Source organism: Lonchura striata, chromosome 1 (genome assembly GCF_046129695.1).
Source record: "Lonchura striata isolate bLonStr1 chromosome 1, bLonStr1.mat, whole genome shotgun sequence".
In the NCBI taxonomy this organism is placed as follows: domain Eukaryota; kingdom Metazoa; phylum Chordata; class Aves; order Passeriformes; family Estrildidae; genus Lonchura; species Lonchura striata.
Genome location: NC_134603.1, coordinates 89,003,273 through 89,031,113, shown reverse-complemented (window position 1 = coordinate 89,031,113; position 27,841 = coordinate 89,003,273). Strand labels below are relative to the sequence as shown.

Genomic DNA, 27,841 nt, shown 5'->3' with positions numbered 1-27,841 from the left:
TCTTCATTTTAGCATGGGCCCTAAGGTTGTTGCAAACAGGAAAAATCAAACTTAACTAACGCAATGATATGATTTTAATATGGGATTTGCCTTGCTCTCATGAATGAGCTGGTTTTTCAATGCAACTTCCTGCTACTGGTTAGTGTTGGAGAGGCTGACCTTCCCTACAGCACTGGACCTCCTACAGATTGCACCTTTGTGAGGGTGAGTTCAGAGCCAGGGATGAACGCTATGGGTCAAATGAATTTAATACAGCACTCCAGGAAACGCGCGAGTTGCTACAACTGTGCTCTCACCAAGCCAAGTCCAAGGTGCTGCACAAAAGGAGGTCTTTGCATTCACAGAATTTACTCAAAGTTGCTTGGCACATCAACAAGGTAACATATTCACTAGAAGAAATAAGGACTTTCTAACACAACAGATTCAGTAGAAGAAATAAGGAGTCTCTAACAAGCAAGTTTATCCTAGCACAGACCATTACAATTAAGTAAATCACTTATTTATTGAAAAGTTCCTTTAATTACCAAGAAGAAGCCAAATGTGACAAATCCATGACAACACTGAATTATTTTACTGCAAATTCTATGTTTTAAAATAAATTCCTCTCTACCATGAGGCTTAACTTATTAAGACCCAGGAGTACAGACAGTATTTGCCTATTAGCAAGCCTTATGCATTAATTACCTTTAGAAGCCGAAAAGTAAAACTGCAGTTAGCAATATACAATGGAGAGCTTTTTGAGATGGAAAGGATTTGCACTCCACACTTTTCCTCAGACTTTCTCAAAATATGCCACATATATTAAATGTGAAGGGACCTATATATACAGATTCCTGTTTGTTTCTCTACAAAGCTGTAGCACTGAGGAGAATGCTGTCAGGTCAAATTTGCTGATTTTTATTATTTTATTGCAAACTCTTCAACACTTTTTTGTTCTGCGGTCAAAGTCAAGAGACCACAATAAGAATCCTACCTTTTCTACTTTTTAAGGAAGTTTTTCATTTTCTGTACCACAGAACTTGTAAATATGAACATAAAGTCTCCTAAAAACTCATAAAACAGATGGCAAATAACCAACCACCTACCCATCTTCTCTAAATGTCTTATTTTTAAGAAAATGGGCTTTTAAGCCAACTTCATTTGTGGGTGGGCATTGACTCATGAGTTTTGAACACTCACTGTGGCAGTGCAAATCTGGATCAAAACTTAAATTCTATGTTTAAAAAAAAAACAGTTGAAAAAATTTTAAAGCAACAGAAGTGCTTTAATTTTCAGATTAGCCAAATTAAATGTGTATTTTCAAACCACTCAACCATTGCTGCTAGTCAAAACACAAGAGAAACCTGTTAATGTCCCAGCCACAGGAGGTTTAATGAAGAGTTTAAGCAAGCGCCTGCCAGGAATGCTCATGGCATAGCAAGTCCATCCATGGAGGGGACAGGAGGATATATCATCGTTCAGATTTTACCAACTTTTTTGTTTCCTAGAAAGGAATTATTATTGGGACACTTCAAAGGGAGGCAGTGCCATGCAGCTGTGACAAATCAGTGATGATACTGTGGTTTTTATATATTCTGAAGATTTTTGTATCTTATTCTATAATATCCTCACACAGGTAAATTCATAAGGTATGATAAAAGAAGCTATCAAGCAGATAAGATTTAGTCATTTTCAAGCTGATTAAACAATATTGTTGATGACAGAGGTTAGCATAGGTCTGGCTTGGCAAACAACAATAATTGCTGATAATGATAATAATAATATGTACTAGAACAGGAAGCTACTCTTCCTCCACGCTCCTGAGCATATACACTGCAATCATGACAGCATACATAATGGCAAGTTAATCTTAAAAACAATCACCTGCAAAATCATGACCTTGTTTGAAATATTTTAATTGCTCTGTCATGCAAGTATTCTCCAAGGTTACTATGATTGAACAAAGTCAAAAAAATACTTTGCATTTTGTCAGACTGTGCTTGGTAGACACATGTTTTTATACTTCTGAAAAGAAGGCAACTGTCTATACATCCTACAGGCTTCTTGTATATTTAACATATTACATAAATCATAACATAGTGTTTGGTCATGTACAATAAAATGCTACAATCTAAAAAGCACAGCAGATATTCAGGATTCAATGCTTGTTTCCCTGGAACAGATGTGAAAGGGACAAACAACACTACAGATTGGTAGAAGTGGAAGCAGCTACAACAGCTAAAGATTATTAGAACACTGTTTTCACCTGACAATTTCACATCACTAAAGTCCATTTAAAATCTACTTTTGCCACTAAATTAACATGTGGAGCATTTAAATTTGTATGTGTGGCAGATGCAGATGGGAAAAAAATAGTTTCTCATACATAAACATCTCTTTTGCTGAAGAGCCAAGTGAGCTAAAGAGAAAAGCAAAGAGAACAGACAAGTGAGCTAAAGAGAAAAGACAAAACTCTATCTGTGTGCAATTCCTGGAGCTTTACTCATCTCACTTCCTGATTCTTCTTTTTGGCCGCCTTTCCCTTAGGGCCCTCCCACCTCTATAAACACCATAACAATAATTATCGCGTCAGTGGAGACTTAAACATTCTTGACATCCTAAGATCTAACAAGTACAGGACATTTCACAAAGGCCTAGCCTGGCTTTCAAGAAGTGGGTCAGCTTGACACATCCCATGTGTTTCTGAAAGCCTGCAGTCTTTGAGCTTGCTCATCTATGGTAATGGGCACCCTACCAATGCACAGGCTGGAAACAAAACACTGCCTGGTTTGCCAGGGAAACTTTAAATTGTTTATCAAAAGCATGTAACTCTTAAATTTCCATCCTAAACATCATAGAGAGGATGTCTTATGGTGCCTAGTCATGCAGCAGTTTCCCAGCTTGGCAGTTTTCTGACCCACCTGCCCCCGCTTAGCTAAAAGGGTGCTGGAATTGCTCCAGCCACATGCAGGAGTCAGGCTGCTGATGTGCCCAGCCAGGGTAAGACAAAAGGGAGCACAGAGTGTTTCCATCCATTAGTCCAAGAAGGCTGCATGGTGACCTCTTCTCTTTTCTCATTTCATCTCCTCCTGTCCTTCAGCCTTGCTTACACACCACAACAGGATTTTTTAGTCCTGGCTGATCTGGCCAAACAAACTCTTTTGCCATTGAAAATCTGGCCGCTGTGGGTTTTTTTTTTTTTTTTTAGTCACCCTTCAATAGTTTTTCTTATATTTCTACATTTAAATCGTGCCCACTTGCTTCCACCCTCGGCAGAAATTCATGATGACTCAGAAATGGATCTTGTCCTGCTAGCTGAGAATCACTTCTCTACTACTGCTATGGTTTGATATCTGCTTTCACAAAGGGAATAAGCCAATGTGTCTCATCATATTTTCTATCCTGCCCCCACATAAATTTGTGTTGTGAATAAAAAGCATTTTATTCAGCATGGAGGGCATTTTAATTTTGTGCACATTTTGACATTTTAGTTAGAATATGATGCTTGTACAGTAACCCAGGCAGCAGAGACTATAAAATCTTCTATTTAGAATCCATTCCAGTGAACAGATTTTCAGTTCTCCTTAAAGTGATTTTTAATATTAAGTAAAAAACCCACAACTCTACGCACCAGAAAATGATGCAAAATAATTGTTCTTCAGCACGGAAAGAGGATATGGTAAAGACATGTGAATAGTTATTTTGGAAGAAAAGCATGAAGTCATCTATGAATAAACTCTCTAAACTCATTAACAAAATGCAAAGAAATAATAAAAGAAAAATTGGACTTCAGAGATTAAATTTGGTGAGATTTTATATAAAGAGTGAATCATATTTCTATAAAACTTGGTGTGCCTGTAGATCACAGTGCTCATGTACAGACCAGAAAGGTAAGAACAGAACAAAGAGAACAAGCCTGATCCTGCTGTGTATACATGCTGATGTTCAAGTACCAAAACTAACTAAATATAGATATCTATCTATTTATCCATATCTCTCCCTATATTTTGTATAGATATATAAATACCACAACTGAAGCTTTGGCAAACAAGTGAGATTGCTAATCACTTTTGCTCTAAGATAGCACAGGCATACTTGAGTCATGCAAAAAAATTATTTCTATTAGCAGATTGCTCAGCTTTATCAAAGCAGAAGCACTGTGAGCAGCAATATAGTAATACTGTAAATTGCAAATGGATTACCATTTGATTCAACAAAGTTAATAGGTGATGATGACCTATAATTCATAAGTGATTCATTTTTGCAAGTCTTCCATTTGTCAGTTCATCAAGCCTATCCTATACATAAGCACTTAAATCAGCAGGTCTAAAAAAGAGAAAAGGGCTCAGGTAGTTTAAAGAGATCTATCCTTCATACTGTTGAAATGTCATCGCCTACTTCTTAGTGGTTTTCTTCTATTGCTAGGACCAGTAAATCAGCTCAGTAGGCACAATAATAAATAGCACACTGCTGATTTCCAAGCAGCTTCTAGAAGGAATATTAATTCCAAAACAGTTACAAAGAAACTATGCAGTGGAAAATCTTAACTGGGAGGAATACTAAACAAAGAACAGCAAACAAGTTACCATCACTACAAACAGGAGATATTAAATTTCAGAGAAGTGGCTGGAAATGTGTCAGGCTGGCAGCCACAGCACAAGTACTAAATTCATGTGCAGCTAGGAGGCTTGGTCCTACTGCAGGGACAAAGGACACATACAGAAATAGACTCCCAAGGAGAATCCTGCCTCTGTTTCTTGATGACAGCCAGAATGCTATCGGCATCACTGGCACAGATGGCCGTAGCCCACTTACTCACTCTTAATGAAAACACAGAGAGCAGCTAACACAGGATCCAGGAGCTAAATTAACCTCTGCAACATCAGGCTGTGCACAAAGCTCTGTTGTGAGAATATGTGTTTGTGCCATCAGGACAGTTTTATTCTTACTGGTGCTGCCTGAAGGGTGTCAGCCAGAGTTGCTCTTCCCTCTCCTCTGGCTCTGGATTCCCTGAGGAGAGCAATGGGTGTACTGACAGCTGATGCCCACGAAGCACATCTATCTGGAGGATATGACTCCTGGACTGAGGGACTGATCACCTGCACTCACTTTAAAACACATGTTCCACACGTTGACTCCCTGCTGATAGGCTCAACGAGAGGCCAAACAAATACCCTCAGTGCCTGGAATGCTTGGATCGCATTTTCTTTGGTAGAAATTTTCTTTGGTCCCTTAAAGTAAACATAAATGGAAACCAAGCATATAGAAGAGAATGTTTGCATTTGAATGTCAAAATTAGGCCTAAGAAAACGGGGGCATGGCTTTCTGCAAAGCTAAATAATCTTTAGCTGATCCATCTACTGAAATTCTTTGAAAGCATCAAAAAAAGAAACTACCCCCAAAAAACAAAGCGATTTTGGTGGACTAGTCAATGTTTTACAGTGTTTCAAAAGGCCTTTGATTAAATCTCTAAGCAAGAGGACTCAAGCAGCTAAATAATCACTGGGCAAAAAGAAAAGTACAATCATGGTTCAAAAACTGGAGATGGCAAACAAAGAGCAGAATTGAACTGCAAGTTTCTATGATGGTGGAAGGTTAATGCCAGCCAGCTTCGGGGCTCTGCGGCATGTCTCATATTGCTGCTGTATTTACCACTGATCTAGAAAGAGGGCTGTATTGTGAGATGGCAACATTTGCAGCTGTCATAATTATTTCAGCTAAGCAAGACAAGAGGGGACTGTGATGATGAGGAAGTGCTAACGAAACAGAATGCACCATGTAATGGCAAATTAAATTCAATACTGAAAATGCAAAACAACGCACATTAGGGAGGGACGTGAGTTCCACTTCGAAATCTGACAAGCTTCCATTCATTTATACTAAACTGGAAAGTAAACTGGGCATTATGTAAATATCTATCTGCTATTTCTAATCCTCACAAAGTTGTAGTCAGAAAAGTTAGCAGAACACAGGAGGAATAAATAACATACTGGTTAATGCCAATTATTAGAATTCTCTATAAAACCTCTGGCATAGTGTGCAGTCAGAAAAAGTGATGTGAATGTGTTTGTCTATGGGCATAGTTTGGAGAACAAACTTTTATAAAAAACAGTGTTCTGCTACACTTGGATTATTTATCCTTGGAAGATGGCAAAAGATGTGATAAGAGCAACCAGAGTAGCAAAGTAGCAAATAATGTCAAGAAGTAAGTGCAGAAACATCTTTCTCCTGTCTTACTGTTCAAGAAACAGAAACCTCATGGTGGCAATCTCAAATGGTGACATGAAGCATTTTGGCACAAATGCTAGAAGTGAGACACACTGAGGAAATCGATATGGCAGAAATTTTATTGATAATCACAAAAGACTTAAGACACATCTACACTTATGAACATAACAAATGTATCTCCCAATGTCTATAGTTGGCCAAATACTTACATTTTTAATGAAAATGTAAACAACCAAGCTTCATGGTTTACAACAACATCTAGATATTAGAAAGCAAATTTATATATAGTGGGAGCCTACAGTGCCAGGGTAACTGACCCTCGGGCATGGTCCAGCTTATGTTTCAACATCTATCCTAGGCACTTCTACACTTGTACAGTTTGCAGCTCCTCCTGATAGGGTATTTTTAGATAACTGCATTTTGTCCAGCCATAAATGCTATTAGACATCACCAAGCAGTTGCATGTGACAGGATATTTTGGTAACTATAGGTGAGAAATGTTTAGCTTCATACAAGCCTTTGTTAGTGTCACACCTCCATTACCTCACATGCCATTTCACACAGATGAAGCATAATTAACCTCCTCTGTTTCCTGCTTCTGTGCCTATACTCCAATATGCTGGCAACTGGAAAAGGGTTTGTGAAGTGATCAATATTTCAGGTTCATAGAATCACAAAATTGTTAGGGTTGGAAGAGATCATCCGGTCCAACTTTGTTGCCAAGGCAGGGTCACCTAGAGCAGGTGACACAGGAACACATCCAGGTGTGTTTGGAATGTCTCCAGAGAGGGAGACTCCACAGCTTCCCCAGGCAGTCTGTTCAGTGCTCTGCCATCCTCAGTTTAAACTTCTTCCTCATGTTCAGGTGAAACTTCTGTTTTAATTTACAGCCACTGCTCCTCATCCTGTTGCTGTGCACCATTGAAAAGAATCTGGCACCATGTTCTTGACACCCACCTTTGAGATATTTATATGCATTAATGAGATGCCTTCTCAGTCTTCTATTCTCCAGGCTAAACAGGCCCAGCTCCCTCAGCTTCTCTTCATAAGAGAGATGTTGTTCCACACCCCTCATCATCTTTGTGGTCTCTGCTGAACCCTCTCCAGAAGATCCTTGTTTTGCTTCTACTGAGGAGCCCAGAACTGGACACAGGTTCTAGACTTGCCAGTGACATTACTTTCCTTTTCTAATGTTTTCCAAGGTAAGCTTGCCAATCTGTAAACCACTTCTCTCTCACTGCTGCCATGTGAATATATTAGTGTGGGCAACCACTGAATAACCAACAACACTAAGCACAAACAAAACCATCCAGCAACATACAAACCAAAGGGAAACAGGCCCCAAACAAAACCCCCTAGAAACACTGCGCTGCTCCTCCTGTCCCCCTGAGCTGAGGCATTCCCAAACTTTCTCACCTCTGGGAAATGCTCTTAGTGGCGTTTCCCCATACCAACTGTAGTGCTGAACACAAGGTGTGGGCAGCAGACCCGCGTTGTGCCTGTCAGGAGACGCAGCCTCCCCGGCGGCACACACCGGCCTGTCTCCAGCTGTTCCCCAGCCGCCATCCCTAGTCAACCCCAATGGAGGCAGAGCAATGCCTCCTTCTCCTTCTTCTCCAGCTCAATGTCATGACCCACAACAGAAGGCAGCATAACTGTATAATTTCACCAGGAGGGGACAATCCCCGTTGGACTCACTCCAGTTACTCAATCCTTTTGCATCGGTCATTAATGCACTGAGGGTTAATGCCTCTCTCCCCATTACCCCTCTGAGCGTCAGCTTGACTTTGTCCCAGAGAAAACCTTTCAACACGTCCGCGTTACACCAGAAATCTTTTCAACAGGTCTGATGTGCCCAGGTCAACACCGAGAGGAGAATTATCATTACAGTCTCACGACTGTAATGCCAGTGACAGGACTCGAGGAAACAGCGTGAAGCTGTGTCAGGGGAGGTTTAGGGTAGAGATCAGGAAAACATTCTTCACCCAGAGGGAGGTTGAGCCCTGGAACAGGCTCCCCACGGATGAGGTCACAGCACCAAGCCTAGCAGAGTTCAGGACACATTTGGACAAAGCTCTCCAGTGGTATATTCTGATTCCATGATCATTTCATAACTAGGGGACAGGCACCACTGGGCTGGCCTTCGGCAGCAACACCAGTAATCCCCTGAGGGTCAGTGTCCCTTTTCCCACTACCCTCGGGGGGTCGCTCAGACTTCCACCTTCCCGGACCCGTGGCGAGAGCAAAGCTCGCCACGGGTCCGGGTCACGCCAGGGAGCCCCCAACAGCTCCGGACGCGCGGGTGCCTGCAGCAGCAGACCCAAGGGGCCCGGCCGTGCCCCCGGTCGGTGCCCGCAGTCCCACCCCCGGCCATCGCCCCGTCGCTCTCCCGCCCCGCCCTCCGCGCCTCGCGCCCGCCGAGGGGCGGAGGCCCCGCCCCGCCGCGAGCGAGCGGAGGGCGCGGGGCGGGGCCGCGGCTCAGCAGACGCGGGGGCGCGCGGCGGCGGGAGCGCGCTGGCGGCCGGACGGAGCGTGTGCGCGCCGGGCGCGCCCCCGACCGGAGGAGGGGCCGGGGGCCGAGCCAGCCCCGCCGCCGCGGCGCCCGCTCCCCGCCCGCCTCCCGCTTCCGCCCGGCGCCGCCGCCGCCGCTCCGCCCGCCTCGCCCCCGGCCCCGCCGCGCCCCGCGACGCCCCTCGCTCCCATCGGGCGCCTCCGCCGGCCGCCGTCACCGCCAATCCTCCCCCACCCCGCGCCCCCGTGTTCTTCTGAGACGCTCCGGTTGTGGGGGTGACCCGCGCTCCGCACGGCCCCGGGCCTGCCCGTCGCTCCGCCCCCGGGCCCGTCCGGTGACAGTCGCGACCGCCGCGGGAGGTGGCGGTGGAGGAGCAGGAGGAGGAGGCCGGAGCCGGGATGTCCGGGCAACAGCAGCAGCAACAACAGCCGTCGTCGCCGCAGCTTTCCTTGGCGGCCGCCGTTCCCCCGCCGGCGCCGGGGATCCCCTCCGCCGCCGCAAGCCCCGGCCCCGCTCCGGCCGCCGCGCTCCTGCTCCACCCGCCGCCGCCGCCTCCGGCCACCGCGGCGCCGCCGCCGCCCGCCGCCGCCACGGCCGGCAGCGGCGGGCCCGCGGCCGCGGGGGGCGGCGGGGCCGGCGCCGCGCTGGGCCTGCCGGCGGGGAGCGGCACCGGCGCCCCGGCGCCCTTCCCGCACGGAGACCCGGCCCTGAACGAGCAGGAGAAGGAGCTGAAGCGGCGGCTGAAGAGGCTGTACCCGGCCGTGGACGAGCAGGAGACGCCGCTGCCCCGCTCCTGGAGCCCGAAGGACAAATTCAGTTACATCGGCCTCTCGCAGAACAACCTGCGGGTGCACTACAAAGGTGAGGAGGGGCGGCCCGGGCCGCCGCGACACCCCCTGTCCCCCCCGGGGCCGGGGGCTGCCCGACCCCTCCGTCGAGCGGTGGCCACAGGAGTAACAATAACAGGAAATAACACACGCTCCTCTCCCTCCTTCTTCCCTGTTTTCCGATCGCCTAAATTCCCCCCCGCAGCGTGGAGATAAGGGGCTTGTTTTCCCTTATTTCAGGTTTATTTTTCTCTCTTTTCCCCTCCCCCCCGCCCCCCCCCCCTTCTTTCTGTCGCCGTGCGGGGAAAGGGGGGGACACAAGGGGCCGCCCCCGCCTCCTTGTGCTTCTGGAGTGGGCATTATGTAAACTCCGAGACTTCCTCCGTGGATTCAGGTATCGCCGGAACGTTTGGGTCGGAGGCAGGAGAATAAAGGACGCTCGGCATGACGTGTCCTGTTTATGGTAATGAGCGAGAAAAAGAAGTAGCTGCTTTTTTTTTTCACCTCTCGAGAAGAGCAAGGGTTAAATGCAGTTAAGAGCAGCAAACGTTAAGCTATTGAACACGGAAATGACGGGAGGGGAAAGCACTGAGAAAAACACGGTTTATTTTTAATCTGTAAAAAAAAAATTACTTTAAAGTCACTGGTAATAGTCTTGCCTAACTATTGCACAGAGTGATCTGAGGGAAGGAACGACAATAGGACTTATATTAATGAAGGTGACTGAAACTTTCTTCCTAGACGTTTCACAGTTAAAGTTACAAATTTTCAAATAAAATGTAAAAACCAGTATGCTTTTGTATTAAAAAATAACATCAGCGAGAATCATTAGAAGAAAAACTTGTGTTGATTGTTATGAAATGTCATAAAACCTGGAAACATAAGCCTACACTCTGACCTGAAAAAACACAGTCACATCTGGTGTTCTAGGCCTAAAGTCCTGAAGTAGAAGTGTTGTGGATTCAAAGCCACTTTTGAGTTGGCTGTGAAGAACTGGATCTTTTGTCAGTCTGTAGTCAAATGAACGTAGTGGGAGGGGAAAAAAACAGCCATGCAATTACTCTTTCTCAGAGTTTGCAGTGGAGAAATTCAAGGGAAATCTTGATAAATATGTTACTGTTTAATCGGAGGAGGAAAACGGCAACACAAACACATGGCAGGATTTGGCTGCCATGAAAGGATTAAATGTACTCTCAGACTTTTTTTTAATAGAGAGGTTTTATTATTACACGCAAAATACTCTGTTAAAAATGCTAAGTTTAATGCACCGTACAAAGGTAATAAAGGAGCTGGATGACTACAAAGCAGGTTTCTAGGAGGCACCGAGTGATTTAAGGATGTGTAATTTAATACTCTGAATTTCCTGGCTTTTGTTCAGTGTTTTATGACCTTGTATTTTTAGAAACATTTTGTATTTTCTGGTGCTTAGTGGCAGTGGGTTGTTTGGTTTTGGTGTTTTTTTCTTCTAAGATGATCATAGCTTAGTGGCTATCAACTTCTGCTGGTTTGTTTTGCTTTGGTCAATTTTTTTTCTCATCAGCTAGAATTTAGAGGTCAAACCTCTCTGATCTCTGTGTTATTTCAGAAGTATATTTTCAAGCTTTCCTTGTGCTGTCCCTGTTTTTCCTCACTTAACTCCTTTGCCATGGTGTTAAGGGAAATCATTACCTCAAAGAAGTTACGGAAGTCATGAAACACAGTTAGTAGGTTGTAACAATGAAGTACCTTTACTCTAGCTCTTAAGTTATAGTAAGTGCTGAAGTTTGAAGAGTTTCCTAGGTTAGCTGAAAGGACTCTGAAAAGGAGGTGCCAATATAGCATGTCTGTACTTTTCTTTTTCCTAAGTGCATATGGAAGTAAATGACTTCTTAAGTGGCCCATCTTTTCTACTGGATAATTTAATGAAGGTGGCTGTTAGGGCAACTCCATGTTTATGTTACCAGCTTGGCGCTTGGAACTGCTAACTGGGCTAAGAAGTGAATGGTATCTGAGTATTTCTACCTGAGAACCAGGGGGCAAACATGCTAAACATCTCCTGCCTTTTCTCCCTCCTGGATCCTTCAGCCCTAAGAATACAATAAAAGGGGAGAAAATGAGGAGATTCAGTGAAGAGAGTAAGGGAAGATGGCAAGTAAGAATGTGCTTAGGACTGTGAAATAGTGTTTCTACAAATTTGTTTTCAAAAGAAAGTGCTCATTGCATCTTCTTTTGTAATTCTGGTGCTTTCAGTGCTTCTGAAATTACCTAAGTATTAGTGGAAGAACATCGGATGTTTTTTTTGAAAGAAAATATGAATTGACCAGAGCTAAAGAACTGTTGTATTCTTGATGAAAATATTCAAGGAAAAGCCAGTAACCTAAAGCAATTCTTACTATTTTCTACTACTGTAGTATAGGTGCCCTGTACGCTTAAATTTTCTCTTCTGCCTCTGTAGATTTCTAGCTATAGATCTGTTTTTCTGGAGCACTTTCCTTCTGTTCTGTGACTGATTAGAGGCAGAAAGTGTTAACAGTAGTGCTTTGCCTTCACCTTGGGTGTGCTTGGGCTACTGAAAAAATTAGTGGAGAGGAACAATCAGCGCAAAAGCATTAAAAGTATAGTTACCTTCATAATTTTAATGTGCTGATGTATTGCAAGCAGGGATATTTTTGTTTCATTGGTTTGTGAGATGAACTATGGTCCTCTTGATGTAATTTTTGAAGATTCCTTTCATTTTCTTGCTTACCAATGGACAAGTTGTATGGAAACATGAAGTGCAGTAGATGTCTCTTTCTGCCCATTGCAGTTGGGATGTTTTGTGTACTGCATTTCTGGACCTGAAGATTTTTGCACGTGTCCTACAGAGTGCTTAAAAATAAAAAGTGCCACAAAACCAGGCATTGATCTAGTGGTGGAGGTTTAAAAAAAAGGAATATAGTCTAGCATCAGGATAAAAGCTCTTCAAAATTTTGTTAAGGTCAACAAAACCCAAGAGTCAGTGCTTCTTTGTGCTGTCTCTCAGAATCATAGTATTACTTGGAAAGGAAAACTTAAATGAGGTGGTGTTTTTGTTTAGCAGATTAGGTAGCTTTGTTTAAATCTTGATACGAAATACACAGACAGTGACATCAGTGATACTGTAAATATATGAAAGAATATAGTATTTTTGTTTTTCATTTTTCATATGGACAGACATACATTTTTGTGTTGCTGCCAGTTAGCTGTGCAAACTGATAGAAAGCTAACTCTGTCTTACTACATGTTGTTTGTGGTGTATCTTTGTAAGGGAGACAATGAAAAACTGTATCAGGAAAAATATCAATGTCATTTCACTTAATTATAATTTTTACAGCTCTGAGCTGTAGGTAAGCAATAAAGAAAGTATAAGTGTGTGCTGCACGTAAAGCTTGCATTACTGCACAAAATTATGTAGCTAGTAAGGTAAGACATCTTTAAAAATATTCCTACATATTTCTAAAATATTCAGAATTTACACATGGATCCTGTTGAAAAACAGGGAATTCATAAATGGTCTATGTGATATGAAAGGTCCACTAGACAGGTTGGGTTTCCAGCAGGTAGTGATTTATACTACATGGTGTAAGGAGATAAAAAGAGACTCAGTGCAGATTTGTAACCAAGGAGGAAACTATATACAGAATTAGGTAAGCAGACAAAATAATTGATGCTGAAATCATGGAAACTCATATAGAAACTTAAATTAGTCTTGTGACAATTGTCCCAAAAAGCTGAAGAAAATTTTGCAATTTTGAGTAAACTGCCATTGCATAAACTTTTTCTAATGTATCACAGGCTAGAGAATCTTAGCCAGGCATTTATTTACAGTGCAGTTGCCTTTGAACTGTCTGTAGTGCAAAACAAAAAAACAAAAATAAACTATTTTTCAGTGCAAACTAGGCATTCCATTTCCTGTTGAAAAACAAAGAGGATTCTGTACTAAGAGTTCTGTGTTATCCCTCAGTGTTACATGGATGGTGTCAGTTTTTCTGGCATAAAACGCTCAGGGTACATTCAATACAGTTACCCTGTTTTGGACAGCCTTGTTGCTCTGAGTTGTCTTACTTTTTTTAAACTGGGGAAGAAGTTAAAGTAAAATTACTAATTTGTGTCTTTTGATTTGGTTTTTTTCTTAGAATTGTAGAATCATTTAGTTTGCAAAAGAGCTCTAGGAACACTCAGTCCAACCACAAACTCAGTAATGCTGAGTCCTCTAAACTGTGTCCCCAAGTGCCACATCTACAGGTTTTGTAAATACCTCCGGGGTGGTGACTCAGATCACTTCCCTGGGTAGCCTGTTCCATTCTTGTCTCAGTGAAACTTGCCTGATGAATACAACAGAAGATTAGGCTTTGATTATTTTATTTTTGGCAGTGTGAGCAAGTCATTGAACCACCTGTTAGAAATAACTACAGTTTAACTTATATAAATTTCGTTTAAGGATTTAAACTGGATAAACACACTTACTTTTGTCTAGGCAGGTGCTCCCATGGATTTCTTTTGGACTGTTTGGTGTGCATGCATTATAAAGTTAGATTTACGTTCAAAGATTATCTTTTCTGAAAACAGAGATAGCTTCTCCAAACTTGTTTATATCTGAGTTAGCTTTTTCCAAGTAGCTAGAATTTAAATTTAGATTAATTTCACTGTAATTTTGCTTAAGTATTAGTGATACTAAAAATCATTTGTGCGAGTGCTTAAAAAATGAAATAAAGCATGATCACCTCATGGTTGTCAAACACTTCTAATGAAAACCCAAGTGAAACAGTTCTAGTAATTGAACTTACCTGTGATCTGGTTTACAGTGTAAAGGTCAAGATTCATAGACCCGTTTTCCCTTCTCTGACCCCTGTGCGTCTCTTTGCAGAGTTCTCTTCTTAATGCTGAAAATCCTTAGTGTTAAATACTACATACTTCAAAAGTGTTCTTTTAAATACACAACCTTGTGACTGTGGAAGGGATCTGATTTGAGGAAACATTGGGCAGTGTTTGTGTGATCTACTTCAGGTATTTGGAACCTCCAATTCAGAAGTACAGAGTTGGGTGTCAAAGTTTCTTTTTTATTTACAAGCAAGAAGTGAGGGTTCAGGTTACCAAAGAATGTGGTAGCAGTTGAAGACATCAAACTTAATGGGCCACTCAGCTCAAGAGTCCCATTGGTGACAGTGGTGATTGCAAGCGCCTGAGAAAAAAAAATCTAAAAACATGTTTGGCATAAAGGGTGTATGTCTCTTTCCCCTCTCAGCTTCCAGCCATTTTAAGCTGGAGGACATTCTGAACTCAAGGCAGTGTCTCAGTTAACTGCAGTTCTAGAAGCTTACCCTGTGTTCTCTTAAACACTAACATCTATTGTATCCTCTAGTAAGAAATTTTGCAGTTCACCTAGCTGGTAAGAGCTTCTTTCTTGTTTTAAAGCAGGCTGATAAACTAGGATGTCATGACCACACATAATTCAGAGTAGCCTGGTGGTACTGAAAGACTTAACTACTATGTTTAGACAGTGTAGAGATACATGGAATATTGGGAAGTACTTAACTGGATGATGTTTAGCCTTCTATACGTATTAATTGTATGTAAATACAAATAAAAAAGAGTATGCTCAAGCAGTAAAATGGGATTCATAGGAGTTTATGTTAAAAGAACAGCAGTTCTAAATTTAGGGTGTCTTCTGTTTTTAATGGGATGAAAGTAGTTTTGGGCACTGACTTCCCCAAGCATGTTGCTTCACCACATGAAGTGTTTGGCAATACTGGTAAGGTATCCTATTACTTCTGCCCCTCTGTTGACCTCTTATTTGCAGTGTGACAGCTGTGTGTGACTGTGTTGTGAACTGGATCAGGGAACTGATCTGCTGCTTAAAAAAATCTGGTAGGTTTCTTAAACCCCCATCAGCTAATCAATCTGGTTGCTGGTATGTCCTTGCAAATAAATGCCTGGACTGGGGAGGAGGTGGGAGAAGGGGAGTTTCAGAAGAAGTGTTAAGAATACCTTAAATAGGTATTGTTGGCAAACACTTAGATTGTGATTTCACAAAGCTAAGTTTGCTGGGTAATAGATTCACATTTTCAATAATATTTGGCTGGTTCCTACTGCTTTGGTCTTTTCTATGTGGAAGACTTTCCCAAATAAGGAGAATGACTCAGACTGAAACTACACAGATTGTCAAGTGCATAGAGTAACCAAGGGAACTTCTTTGCAGTCTATTTTAAAGTAAAAATCTAAAGACATTTTAAAACAAAGTATTTTTCCTTCCTCCGGTGCATTGTTTAATCAGACTTCTTTGAACTTAAGGGATGTCTTAGGAGTTCAGTGTTCTGCCCTTTTAGCTGAAGGATTTCTACGTACTTGGGCGTGGTAATCTGTAATAGCTAAATAGTGATCTACCAGCATTTGAAAACCAAGCAAACTCATGGAAGCTCTGACTAAGATTATGTACTTGGTTATTACACTGTTTGTCACAGCCTGAGGAAATAACTTAAAAGTAGTGAACAATAAAACATACTATGTATGGAGGAGTAAATGCATCACATCGACATGCAGAAATCAACATGCAGAATGTAGGCAGCAAACCTAACATTGTCAAACCTGTGAGGTGATCAAAGGATCCCTGCACAAAATATTCAGTAGTATTGGTGACACACTGAAGCGAGCAATGGATTTGTACTCCGAAAAGTAAGGTGGTTGGCCACTCGTGTTTAAGTAGTGAGTCCTTAACATTAGAGGAAACATGGTAGGTTAGACCTAATGTCAGTGAGTGAAGAATCTGTGGTGTGTTAGAAAGGTTTTGGTTGGTGGTGTGGCCTTGGTGAGAGTTCCCCCTGGCTGAGCACGTGCCATTGGTTAGGAGCTGGTGGGTGCTGGCTCTGCAGGCTCATAAGTACTAACAGTTCAATGAACATTTGCACAAGGGAGCACTGTGCTCAGAGGTTCTGTACAGGTCAATTCCTGACCCTCTGCCCTTAGAGTCTTTTGTACTGTGGGCCATTTGGGCCTTATCTTTCTGCCTGCCTAGGCTGTCATTCTCCTGCAGTTTCTTCTTTGCTGTGTGACCTGACTTGCTGCACCTGAGGCATGATTAATCTGAGCCTGAGCAGTAATGCCAGTGTTAATGCCCCTGGAAGAAGTGTGTTTGGTTGTGGGACTTTTGCATATGCAGATCAATTGCTATGCAGGTGCAGTAGGCCTCCCTGTCTGGGCTGGAAATGACAGCTGGAGTGCTGCAGCACAAGTGATTTGTACAGCACACTCAAAACAGGCAGCCCCTTTCATCATGCTACAGATCCACTTCAAGAGTAGGCATGGGATCTGTGTGTATTATTCTTATGGCAGTGACAGCCAGTTCCTGGTTTCTATCTTACTGAATTACCTTACCTCTTGCCATGATCCAGTATACTTTCCATCTTTTTTGTTGAAATTTTTTAAACTATGTCCCATGGCCCCATGCATGACTGTTGCACCAAAGTTGAGGAGTTTGGGTGTACTTGGGTGACACTGTGCTTGCTTGAGCAGGTTGTTGCTAGAACGAGTCATCTGGTCAACAGCCTGCTTCCAGGTTGCTTTTGTAAAGGGCTGTGAAGATGACACATTTAGAAGGTTGGTGTTAGTAGAATGCAAGTGGCTCTTGGGTTTAGGTTCAAAATCTGGAGAAGAGCTGAAATCTTTATTTATTGTGGCAGAGCTAATGTATAGTGAGCCTAATAAGAAAAAGGAGTAGGAGCTGCATGAGCTCGGTTGCAGGCTGTAAGGCTTAATGCTGTCCTGAAACAACATTTGGAACATGGAAATTAATTGTGAGTAGCATGTTCTGTATAATGACTGATGTTTATTCTGGAGGATGTTAGAATTTAAGTGTCTTCAGTAACAGGTAGATTCAGAAGTACTAAGCATTAGATGTAACTGTCTTATGTCATGTTTCAGTCTATAAAAGACAGTAAGCCCTGTGCATTTGAGAAATACAGTTCTTTGAAACACAGGGTGGCCTTTTGTCAATAGTGTTACTCAGAATGGTGAGCCTTTTTCCTGGTATCCTTTCAAATAATTGTAGGACCTATTTGGATTACTATATCCAGGACTTATTTTAGCATCCTTGGTTGCAATACAGGTGCTTACAGCATTTGAAACAAAATACTTTAGCATAAAAATCAGATTGATTAGAATACTGTATGCTGTTTGCTCATTGTGTAAGCCTTTTGTTTTGAGTAGTCAGCATGCATAGCTTTGAGTCACCTTCTGCAATTACTAAAATATGTTTTTTATGTGTTCTGAATTTTCCTGTTTTTCAGGTCATGGAAAAACTCCAAAAGATGCTGCTTCAGTTCGAGCTACACATCCTATACCTGCAGCCTGTGGCATATACTATTTTGAAGTTAAAATTGTCAGTAAGGGAAGAGATGGGTAAGCAGAGTGCATTGTGAATTAATTATTTCTTGAAATACTGCCTCACATCATCTTTCAGGCAAGGGATGTCTTTGGTATCAAAACTTATATTTTGCCACTTTATATAGCTTGATTCCTTATACTTGAGAAGTTACACTCTTATATTTGATTATTTTAAGAGAGTTGATTGTGGTATTTGTTGTCCACAAATCAGTGTAATTAAAAACATCTCATTTTTTCTTGACAAAAATTCGTGGCTTGAATGACTCGTTTGACCCTGCTGTTACCTTTGAAGGTGTTGGGTCTTGGCTATATGGATTTGCAGACTTTTTTGTAATTTTTAGGGTATGTAGCAGACCAACTTATTTCCTCAGTGTGATCTTTTCATGGATGTCATATCAGTTTTGAAACAAAAAGTTATTCTTAAGGCTTCTTGTTGGTGAACAGTAATAAGAATAAAGGGGAATATTCTGAATAACTGCCTGGGAATTTGTCGCCCTATGGAAAGAACAAGAATTGATGAGTAAGAAGCTGCTGCTTCCCATAATCCATCTGAATTATGAATCTGCTGAAGCACAAGTGTGCTTCAACAGGCTTTTAAGTCTGCTGAGGCAGATAAAATCTCACCTGGGAAAGTCTTGAAGTGCTAATGAAATCTTTGCTAAAGCACTTTAATTCCTTTTCATCTTTCAATGCTTTTGGTAGAGGATGTGTGTTAATTTTGATACACTGTAGGACTGTTTTCTAATGTGCTCCACTACATTCTCTGGTTCTGTTTCAAGGTTCTAGTCAGGACTGGCTGTCCCTGTTCTAGGTTCTGTACAAGCATGTTGCAGGTGCTTATGCCCTGCTGTGAAAATAAATCATGAGAGAAAAGAACTATGGATGAAATTCAGTGCCTTTGTCTTTTCTTTGTCTTGCTGCAGTTGGTTTCTTTCATTTTCCCAGAGTCCTGTAAGCCTTCTGTAAGTCAGAAACAGTATTCAAACTTCTTTGTTTTCGTTACAGTATTGTATAGTGATATTTTGAAAGAATAGCCTCTGAGTAGAGCTGTAGCTTTGTAGGAGCATTTATGTGTTTGTTCTTATTTCTGTTCTCAGAAGTAATCTCTGGGAGAGTTCTTTGTTACATCCATAACTACACTGTGAAGACCTAATTATTTTTAAATTGAGGTGGTAGAAATTAGTTTTTCAAGTAACATTCTGCTTTAGATTTTAAGAACACCTTTATATTTTGGGGGGTGGTTTGTGTGGGTTTCTTGGTTTTTTGGGTTTGAGTTTGTTTTTTTTTTTCAGAACATTTTTTAAAAAGTTATCCTGCTGCTGTAGGTTAAGGAGAGGTTCTTACTGTGACTTGCTAGTGGTGTGTCTCTTCTTGAAATAGGTTTCTGTCTACTTAGTTTGGAAGGTAGCTTTTTTGAAGTCATGGATTTCAAAAAGTGTCCACATATGTGGGTATGTCATTTTACATAGCTCCTCTAAGACTTCACCTTTGATATTTTGTGTTGGATTTTAGTAATTTCAAATTCAGTAGACCACTCAAGACAATCTTGCAAAAGTAGGAAAACATCACCAAGTAAAGTTTTTCAAGGTTTTGTATTTAAATGTGAGATGTACATAGCCATGAGGGAGATATACATAGCTGTGTGTGAGATGTACACAGCTATGACTTGCAAAGTTGCCTGCTGAGATTGCAGGAGGGTTAATACTGCTTCATCCTTGCTTCAGCCTTGTGACCGTCATTTAATGTCACTTTATGGAACAATAGCTGCATAATGAGTTGAAATGTTAATTTTTTTCATTGTGTAGGATAGTATGGTAGCTGGGAAATACTGTACACACAGCTAAAGCCAAATGTAGCTTGGCTGATAAAGACCAGGAGTCAACATGTGATACCTCACTGGATGTTAAATGTGTATCTCTAGACCCTGTTCTCAGGTCCAGGAAGTCTTTGATGAGATGCAGGATGAATCTCTTACAGTAAAGTGTTACCTTGCATTCAAACTAATAAAATTTTCCATAATAAGTAAACTGGGGAACTTAATGCAGAGAAATAGGACTATAGAAACCAGTTTTTGTCAGTTTGGATTTATTAGTTCTTTATCACTGCCTGTTGTGTTTTACCTGACTTTCTCCAGGTACATTTTTACCTTTTTTTTTTTTTTTTTTTGTCATCTGATAACAGGGACAGAGTTCAGGAGGACCATGTCTGTAGAAGACCAGCATGTAACTAATTAGTTCAATTAGCTAAAATGCCTTATTTGCAAAATCAAGTGTTCTCAATGTGTTAGTCTACCTGTGGAAGCAGTAGAGCTGTGTTTTACAGTCCTGTTTAAAGTAAATCCTGGAATACATGATGCAACAGAGATATCCAGTACAGCTTCAAACTTTCATAAATGTCCAAGGATAATTTAGTGGTGTGTGTTCAGAGTTCCCTTTGGTAGCAGCCTTTACTACTTCTATTTATTTTAAAAATAAACTTAGCTTAAAGTATTTAGTCCATATACTATATTACAGGAGTATGTCCAACAGCATTCTTGCTTGTGTGCTCTACTTAGCATGACTTGCCTGAAATAATCAAAAACCCTTTACTACTGCTGTAGGAGATCCATTTTTCATGCTACTGTAGCACTTGAAGATGCTGCTCCTGGAATCTGATCTTGCATATCTGAAAATAGCAGGGCAAAGATTCTTCTTCTTTGAAGAAGCATAGCTCTTTTTTGTTTAGGGTGTGGGTGTAACATGGCTTCTTGTGGCTGTGTTTGAGCACAGCATTGGTTTTGTCACTCTAATGACCTAGGTCATTAAATTCTTTAGCATATCTAGGTGAGTAACTGGCTTGAGTGGAGATTTGAAGGTATGTAATATGTTAATTTTGCGGACATTTGTGACCAACTTTGATGCCATTTGAGCACACTGCAGAAAAATTGTGAAATATCCAGGTTTACTAGGAAGGAAGAACTGGATATGTGAATTGGTGTTGCAGAGTAGATGAACAGCAAAGTTGCTTTTTGATACCTCCATGTGGTGTGATAGGGTCAGTAACTGATGGTACTGGATGAGAAAAAGAGAAGTGAGAATTAAGTTCAGTGAAAGTAGTAAGGTTGAAATATCATTCAAACAAAATCTGTCTTGGTATTCATAGAGTGTTTGACACAAGGAGTCCTAATGTGCTGCTACAGTACAGATATGTGAAATAATTACCCTAGATATTTTTGAATTCTTGCTGAAAGTTCTAACCAGCTGTCATATTGCTTTGTAAATATTTCCTGTTGTTTTTTATTTTTTCAGTTTTCTTTCTCAGTTTCATGTTGTCTTTTGTAGCCTAAGGGCTTCTATTTTTATATCTTCTCTCCTCTTATAGTCTCTTTGGCTTTGCTTTGTTTGGCTCATGTGGAACATTGTGGACAGTTATGTGAGCAATTGGAGACAGTAACAGTAGAAGGGTAATGGATGTATGGGAAACAGTACCAAGGTGATTATTAGAAAGTGTGGTAGGAGGACTATTCATTTATAGTAAGTTATGTCTGCATCTCTGTTGAAATGTCCACTTAACTTAAAAAGAAATTTTAAAAATTGGCCATGAGAAGAAGCAGTCTCTGAACACTCAGAGTTTATGTCCTTTTTCCCACTTTTTGACTGTGTCAGCTTCATGGTAAACCTGATTGGAGGTCAGCTTTTGGAAAATGAGAGTGAGTTCATTTTCATTCAGTTTTGTTCCCCAGTATGGCTGTTTATATCGTCTCATGAGTAGCTATGACAGCAAAAGAGGGTGAAACTAGGAGCAAAAAATCAGAATCTGAAACAAAGGGACGGAATGCTACTTTCAGTCGTGGTACTAGCTTATACCCATTAATTTTAGTTTAAATACAGCCTTTTAGCTTTTTAAATATTTCACCAAGAGAGGCCTGTTTCTTTCCCAGGGAAAATGAACTTCTGGGAAGAATACTTCTATCTTCCACATCTTGAATTTCTGTCCATTCTTATTTATTGATTTTTAAATACAATTAATAAGAATGGGCAAATGATAGTAATACCATATACTTCTAGTCTTCAGTGCTTTTAGAACAGCTGAGGAAGATGTATGCTTATAGTGCAGAATCATGGAATCACAGAGTAGTTTGGGTTGGAAAGGACTTTAAAGATCATCCTGTTCCGACCCCACCGCCAAAGGCAGGGACACCTCCCACTAGACCAGGTTGTTCAGCACTCCATCCAACCTGGCCTGGAACACTGCCAATTTATTTTTTTTTTAAAGAAGAATGAAAACAAGGATTGGAAGTGGTGAGCCATCCAGAAAAATTAATGAAAACTAAGTTTAGAAAGGCTGTATCCTTTTAGCAGATAGCACTGAGTTTACACTTCCGTGAGAAGGGTTGTTTAGTCTGTGGTGTGGTGGTACTGATGCAGATCTTCATGGCCAGGCTTTATAGCACCATGTGTAAGTTCTGCTAAGTGTAGTGCACTAAAATAAAATGTTAGTACAGGAATTCATGCAAATAATCAGTATGTTTTTGGTAAAGCAGTGTTAATAAGGCTTTAAACACTTGTTATACTATGGCTGGTTTTTAACACGGGATATACAATCAATCATCTGTTGTTTTGGCAGTATCTCCTGTAGTATGTGTTGTGTATGTGATGAAGTAGGTGGTGAAGTAAAAAAGCAAAAACTATCCAAAACAAAAATACCATGAGAATTAAGTTTGAGTGTTCATGACACCTATGCCTGTCGTGAAGGCTGAACTATTTTAGAGTGTTTGAGTCATAAATGCTTTGTTGTCTTTTAGAGGACATGTGTAGCTCTTCAAACACAAACTATACTTTTTTATTACAAAACTATTAAAACTATACTTTTATTATTGTGTTGCATTAAGTTTGCTTTTCCTTTAGCATCTAGTATACCCGTTTTCCTGTTCAACAGAAGCATTAAACCAATAAACAAAATATATAACATTGTCAATTGCTGATTGCTTTGTATTTGTATTGTAAATTACTAATATATTCTGAAAATTTTGTGCAGTCCTAAGACCTATTTTTATAGTTTTAATATGGTCTTCAGTAGCTATTTGTTACAAGAACAGGCATTTGTTACAACAGCATGCAAAACTTCACCCAGTTTCTATTTACATGTAAGTAGGCCTTGCAGCATCATTAGCAGAGTACTTGTGTATAGGGTAGAATCTGATAAGGTCTGAAGTATCCCTCTTTCATTAGTGTCTTCATTTGAATTGTAGCAACTGCAAGAAGAGATCAGGTCATGAATCAGCAAGTGTATCTTTTCTTAAACTATAGCACTAGTTCATTTTTTTACCAGAGTGTATGAGACCAGACATTGACAGAAATGAACATTAACTGAATGTATAATAAGATTGTTTGAGGTTTGTGTTTACCTGGTCAGAAATATTGGAACTGTGACAAGTTTTCTTTCTTTGATGGTGTATGGTAGAAATTGAAAATTGTAATTAAAAAAAAAGTTAAGAGAATATATTTGATTTCTTGGTCTTCTTGAAAAATCTTTTACTTCTTTCTTCTGAAGTTCATTCACATAAATACAGTGTATAGATTATAACTTTACTGTAGCCCACATTTACATTATATTATTTTTTTGAAGCTATTCTTTTCTGACAGTATGGTCCCCAAAAAGTCTCTAGTCCTTGGGGACAAGTGTCACAAGATGAAATGGTGAAACCTCAAAGTGAGAAGAATGTCAGTAAATGAGAATCCTTCTAGGGACATTAGAGCAATCACAAGGAAAATGTTACAGGAGTAACAGTTTAGAGCACTATGCAAAATGACTGCCTGATATCTTTTTGATTTTTCCTCTCTATGCAGAATTACATTAATCTGAAACCTGGGTTTATCATGTTCAAACTACTGTTTCCTTGGAAATACTCCGTAAAATTAAATTTGTTTTCAATTTGAAATTAAAGACTCAAACTGTCTATGGCATGTTTTGAAACATTTAAATAGATTAACATCTCATTTCTTATTGTGATCATGCAGACAATAAGGATCTTGAATTAGCACATTTCTACAAAATTGTAATACTGAGTAACTATATTAAAGATAAATGTAGGTACCTTTTTAATGTGCCTTATTTCTGGCCTCATAGTGCCAGCAAAGGCAGTGTAGAAAACTATGGGAGAACATTCAAACTTTTTATGTCATTGCAAGTCAGTTGCAAGGGCCCTGTAGAAGTTCATTGAGTTTTTAAATTCCTACAGATGATGCATTTTTTTTCTCCTTGTCCTCTTTCCAAGATACAAACATAGTGATAAAACAAACTACCTGTTATATAGCTTATTTTTTTTTTTCAGTGTTACTTCTTCTTTTCTTAATAATCAATGCATTCAAAACATTAGGGTGTTTTCAGTTGCCTTGTTTATGGCTGAAAACATCTGCTAGTGCTTTGTCTTAGGTTCCCTACAGATATGATGGTAACTTAGGTTTTAACGCTGTATGGTTGAAGTTGCTTCCTTTAAATGGATAGCATGTGGAAATTAGATGCCACATTGATTACTTACTTTCTGCAGCACCAAAAGAGTTGTTTTTTGAAGGATCATGGAGCAGTTCCCCAGGTTATAAATGTCTTCAGTAGCATATATTGGCACAATGGAAGTCAGAAGGAATTTGACTCTTTGCAGATAGCAGGTGAAATTTCTGTAGTAGGGAGGCTATTACAAACTCATGTAAATATCTGCTAAATTATTTTAGTTGTCTTTATAAATACAGTATGGAATTTTTTGTGGTTTTTTTTACTCTAGGGAAGTGATTATGTAGTATTTGAATTTATCTTCAGCCTTTCTGAGGTGTCTGTGGTTTGGTATAGTTTTTGAGATTCCTCTTTATGGAGTGAGCAGTATAGAATATAATTAATCTGAGTTCTGAATTTTATCAGCTTTCATATTGAAAAATCTTCCATGTACCTTCAACATAGTGGCTACAAGATCAAATGGAACAGTTATAAATAAAAATCAGACTTCTGTCTCTTTCTGGGTTTTGTTAATGTCTTGATCTTTTAGCATCTGCAGTTCTGTGTATCATCTCTTACTGCTGTTTTTTCCTTCTGTTTGGCTCTGGCTCTTTCTATTTTTCAGTTAGTCTATTCAGGCATCCAAGTAGAAACTTTAGGCTCCAGCAAAAATGTAAATTTAATTTTTTGACTGGAAGGATACTTGAGGAGAAAATAGTTATTGTGAGCTTTCTACTTCTTAAACATTTCTCTGCAGAGAAGCCTAGGCTTTTCAGTATGTGTTAAAGGAAAAAAATAGGTCTCATAATACCTCTTTTTTTTTTTTTTTTCCCACATTTTCTCTTTTGCTTTGTGGTAAAAAAATTGAACCTTCAGCAAATTTTGAATTCTGTAATTTTGTGGTGTTCCTGAAGTTTCTATAGGACTTGTGAAATGTAAACTAGAAAATATGCTGAGGCACTAAAATGGTAACCTATATCTTAATTGAACTGGACTGAAACAAGAATAAATACAATTTGAAGTGAAAAAACAAGAGTTTGTAAAATGCACTTGTTTTCTTGGTCCTTAATACCAATTTGGCTGCACTTTAAATTTTCCATCTATAGTCTTCTTATTTCATACTTTCATGGGTTGATGTCATGTCTTCCATGAGTGGTTGTTAGTTATTTTATGAGATCCTGTTAAGAGTTGAGCATGTTAATGAGGTGATGAGTAGCAGCCAGTGGGACTGAAATTGCTCAAAAAGAGGGGCTGCTTAATAAAATGGGCACCAGGCCCTTTGTGCCATTTCCCTGTATAAATGATCCTCCCACTGCATCAGCCAGGGATGTGTCTGGGCAGGGAGCTGGGGTGGAGGGACAGTCCTCAGGAACTGAGGAGAGGCAGCATCAGAACCACACCACTGTTCACCTTCTCTGGTCTCTGAAGCCACTCTGTGTCAGGTCTGTTTTTGGAAGGGGACTGAGGGTGCCACTTCGTGGTGCTGACACCTCCACTTCCCAAGGACAGCTCTTATGGCTGACACAGCTACAGACAGGAAGAACAGGTCCACTTTGGTGTGACAAGACAGCAAGAAGTGCATCCTGAACTGACTGAGAACATTCTGGGCCTGCATTGCACCTGGGCTGCTTGTTGTGCTGTCCATCATTTTTGTCATAAACTAAGGGAGGAAAACTTAAATATGTAGCTCTGCCACTCTTCTTCTGATCCTGGCATGCATGAAATGTGAACTTTAAGCAGCAGACGGGAGGACAGTTTTATGTATTTCCTCCTACTGAAGCAAGTCTTTTTGCAAACTCTGACTCTTGACCGAAACAAGGATTAAGTGTCTTAAAAAAACAAAGAAGTCAGATCCATTCTGTCAAGGTTATAGGTGTGAGGAAGCGGTAAGAAAGTTTCATGTAGTGGTTTGGCATAAATGCAACTCCTGATAGTAAATTTTAGAGCATTTAAATCCTGTCTGTCATGGTACTGTTTTCCCCCTCAATTTATAGTGTACTAATCTAGCTGACCATGAGATTACCTATCTATCAACTATAAAAAATAATAAATTAGTTTAATTGATGAGCCTTTAATTTTGCTCACTTCAAACCATAAGTTGTAGACATTCCTTTTGCCTTGTGAAAAATGTCTATAGTAAATTTATTAATTAGTTGCAATGTTTTTATCTAACTTTAGTTTTTATTAATAGCAAGTCTCCTTCACAAAATGGTGTTAACATTTTGAGTAGTTGGAAGTGAATCCCAGGGAAAAATACATATTGTTAACATCCATCTTCTTCCTGAGATAGTGTTACTGCCTGGTGCTTTCCAGTCACTACCAGTAGGTAAAGATTCCTTGTTCCCAGCTGTATTAAATACAGTTTGTCTGTGTTTACAGCTGTTACTGAGGAAGATTGGAAGTTAGGATATCTGAGGAAGAAAACAGTGGTGATATCAAAATGTTGCCTAAACAATGATATTCCATCTAATATTTTAAATTTTTGTGTAACCTTAGTCTTGTTACTATAAAAATACTGAAACAAAACCTTGATTGCATTTTTAATCTGACGTGCATTCAAAGGCTTTTTGCAGTCAGTGGAGTTCAAGTTATCTAAGATTTTTTTTGAAAGCAAACATCCTTTCTTTAATGAGCAAGAGATTTTCAGTCTTCATATGAGTATCCTTCATGTATCAGACCCTAGACTATGCTAATAACAGTCCTGCCTTTATTATTTAAGACAAAATCAAGGACTTTCTACTTGTTGCTTTCATTTAAAATTGTTTTGTTGAATCCGCTGCTGCAGTGGTGCCTCAGTAATGTATTCAGCAATGCAGCAAAGACTGATCCTTTTGTTTGTTGCCCTTTGCTTCAGCTCGACAGTATTTTTAAATGTAATATCTGCTATATATGGTTCTGAGGTTACATTTCATGCTGGTGTATTTGAAGGAGAGGAAGATGGTGTTATTATACATTAGAAATTATCAGAGGAGGGCTTTTTTAAGTATCAAACATAGAATCAGGTAACATAACTGTTGGAAGTAATCCATAGAAAAAGCAGAAACCCCCATACACAATTAAGCATGTCACTTCTGAGATGTTCTGCTCAGTTTCATTCTGTGTCAAAAGCACTTTAAATAGCAGATTAACCTGCACTTCTAAGTGGAATAGTTGCTTAAAAATTTCATTTTATGAGATGGGAATACAAAGGTCATGTTTGTTGACTTAAACTTTCCAGATTGCCACAGGTTAATATTATGTTTTCATACAGCTTATTATTTCATAGAAAATTCTTGTTAACACATGTGAGCTAGTGTAAAAATATTTCAAATTCTTTGATAACACGTAAATGTAGGTTTAGGTGATTTTTGAATGCTTGCTTTCATTGTTGGAGGGGGGTTGCTTTATTTTGGGCAAGGGACAATGGTGAAAGCCTAGCTTTTAATTTTGTAGTTTCTCTTTTTGTATTCCT

The 27,841-nt window shown here is 40.1% G+C and overlaps 1 protein-coding gene across 1 annotated transcript in view; it reads left to right on the top strand.

Moving 5' to 3' along the window:
* The first annotated feature begins 9,117 nt into the window (after window positions 1-9,117).
* The window catches only part of RANBP9 (RAN binding protein 9), a 38,424-nt gene continuing 19,700 nt past the window's right edge, over window positions 9,118-27,841 (top strand). Inside the window, exons 1-2 of the mRNA XM_021553482.3 lie at window positions 9,118-9,580; window positions 17,826-17,937. Coding sequence (XP_021409157.1) covers window positions 9,118-9,580; window positions 17,826-17,937 — 575 coding nt within the window. The remainder of the gene's footprint in view (window positions 9,581-17,825; window positions 17,938-27,841) is intronic.